This window comes from Teleopsis dalmanni, chromosome 2 (genome assembly GCF_002237135.1).
Source record: "Teleopsis dalmanni isolate 2A chromosome 2, ASM223713v2, whole genome shotgun sequence".
NCBI lineage: Eukaryota > Metazoa > Arthropoda > Insecta > Diptera > Diopsidae > Teleopsis > Teleopsis dalmanni.
In genome coordinates this window covers 52,757,309-52,758,416 of record NC_051847.1, presented here as the reverse complement: position 1 = coordinate 52,758,416, position 1,108 = coordinate 52,757,309, and the positions used below count along the sequence as shown (strand labels likewise).

At 29.9% G+C, this 1,108-nt stretch overlaps 1 protein-coding gene across 1 annotated transcript in view; it reads right to left on the bottom strand.

Moving 5' to 3' along the window:
• Positions 1 to 537: 537 nt before the first annotated feature.
• LOC119674547 (calmodulin-alpha-like) overlaps positions 538 to 1,108 on the bottom strand; it is an 18,111-nt gene continuing 17,540 nt past the window's right edge. The window contains exon 5 of the mRNA XM_038085691.1: positions 538 to 620. Coding sequence (XP_037941619.1) covers positions 538 to 620 — 83 coding nt within the window. The remainder of the gene's footprint in view (positions 621 to 1,108) is intronic.

The window sequence follows — 1,108 nt, the reverse complement described above, 5'->3', positions numbered from 1 at the left end:
GATTTTGTTTCAAAATTTCAGGCAGAAGTTTTTGCAATTCTAGGTACCTACCCTCATGCTGCGATCACAGATTTTCACAAAAAGAAAGCATACGTTCTCACTGACACTCATATAACTATAAAAGCTATTTCAATGTTCAATAATTCACTTAATTAGGTAATTTTTCAATTCAATTTTTATTTGGGTTGGAGTCTTTTTGATAAATCTTCCTAAATCAATCCCTTTTCCTAACAATCACGTTTTGAGACAATCTACCAGAAATTAGTCTAATATTTCTTTAACAGCCAAGTCACGATTGTTATGGCCTACGTACTTCAAATTTAGCATGTTCGACTTAATCAACAGGTGTAAGTTAAAAGTATTTAAGATAATTTTAGTTTTCATGAAACACTTAACTATAGAACGACTAGAAATAAAGCTGAGCTTACTCTGACGAATCTCTTGCAGATCGTATTTACCGACACTAGAGAAATTAACACCAGAATATCTGTTGTGTCATTATACAGACTTATCTGTATCGGCTCATAATTAACTGCATTAAGGACATAATCGTTTCATAATTAACTCAGCAATACATTCATTTTTATCAATGGGTTTAATTACTTCTGATAAGCTGCTACCTTTTAACCCAAAATAGGGAAGAATATGGAATTGAAACACTTATTCCAAAAATGTATTCGAAATAAAATATACCAGTATTTAACTTAAAACAATTTGTTTTATATTTTAACAATTAAATACTACATATCTTGGAACAGTCCTAAAACAGAATGCTGTTTCAGATTTATAACAATCTATATAGACTTTAAAATATCTATAACAATCTAACCTTTCTACAAATTACATATGCATATGTACATATATTTTTCCAGTAAAAAGAAGAACTCGTACGACATCAATATTTTTTACCAATTACGTCAACTTACAGTCAAAAGTTGAAGAAGAAGACAAGAAGCATCAGCTATACAACATAAGTTTGCTTATTACCCATTAATCGTTCTGAAACGCCGTTACTTACGAGGTATTCGAATACCTCACTTTAATTTTGAAGAAACCTACTTTTTAACATTGAATTTTTACGTTTTAAGGGTCTTCAATATTAGAGTTT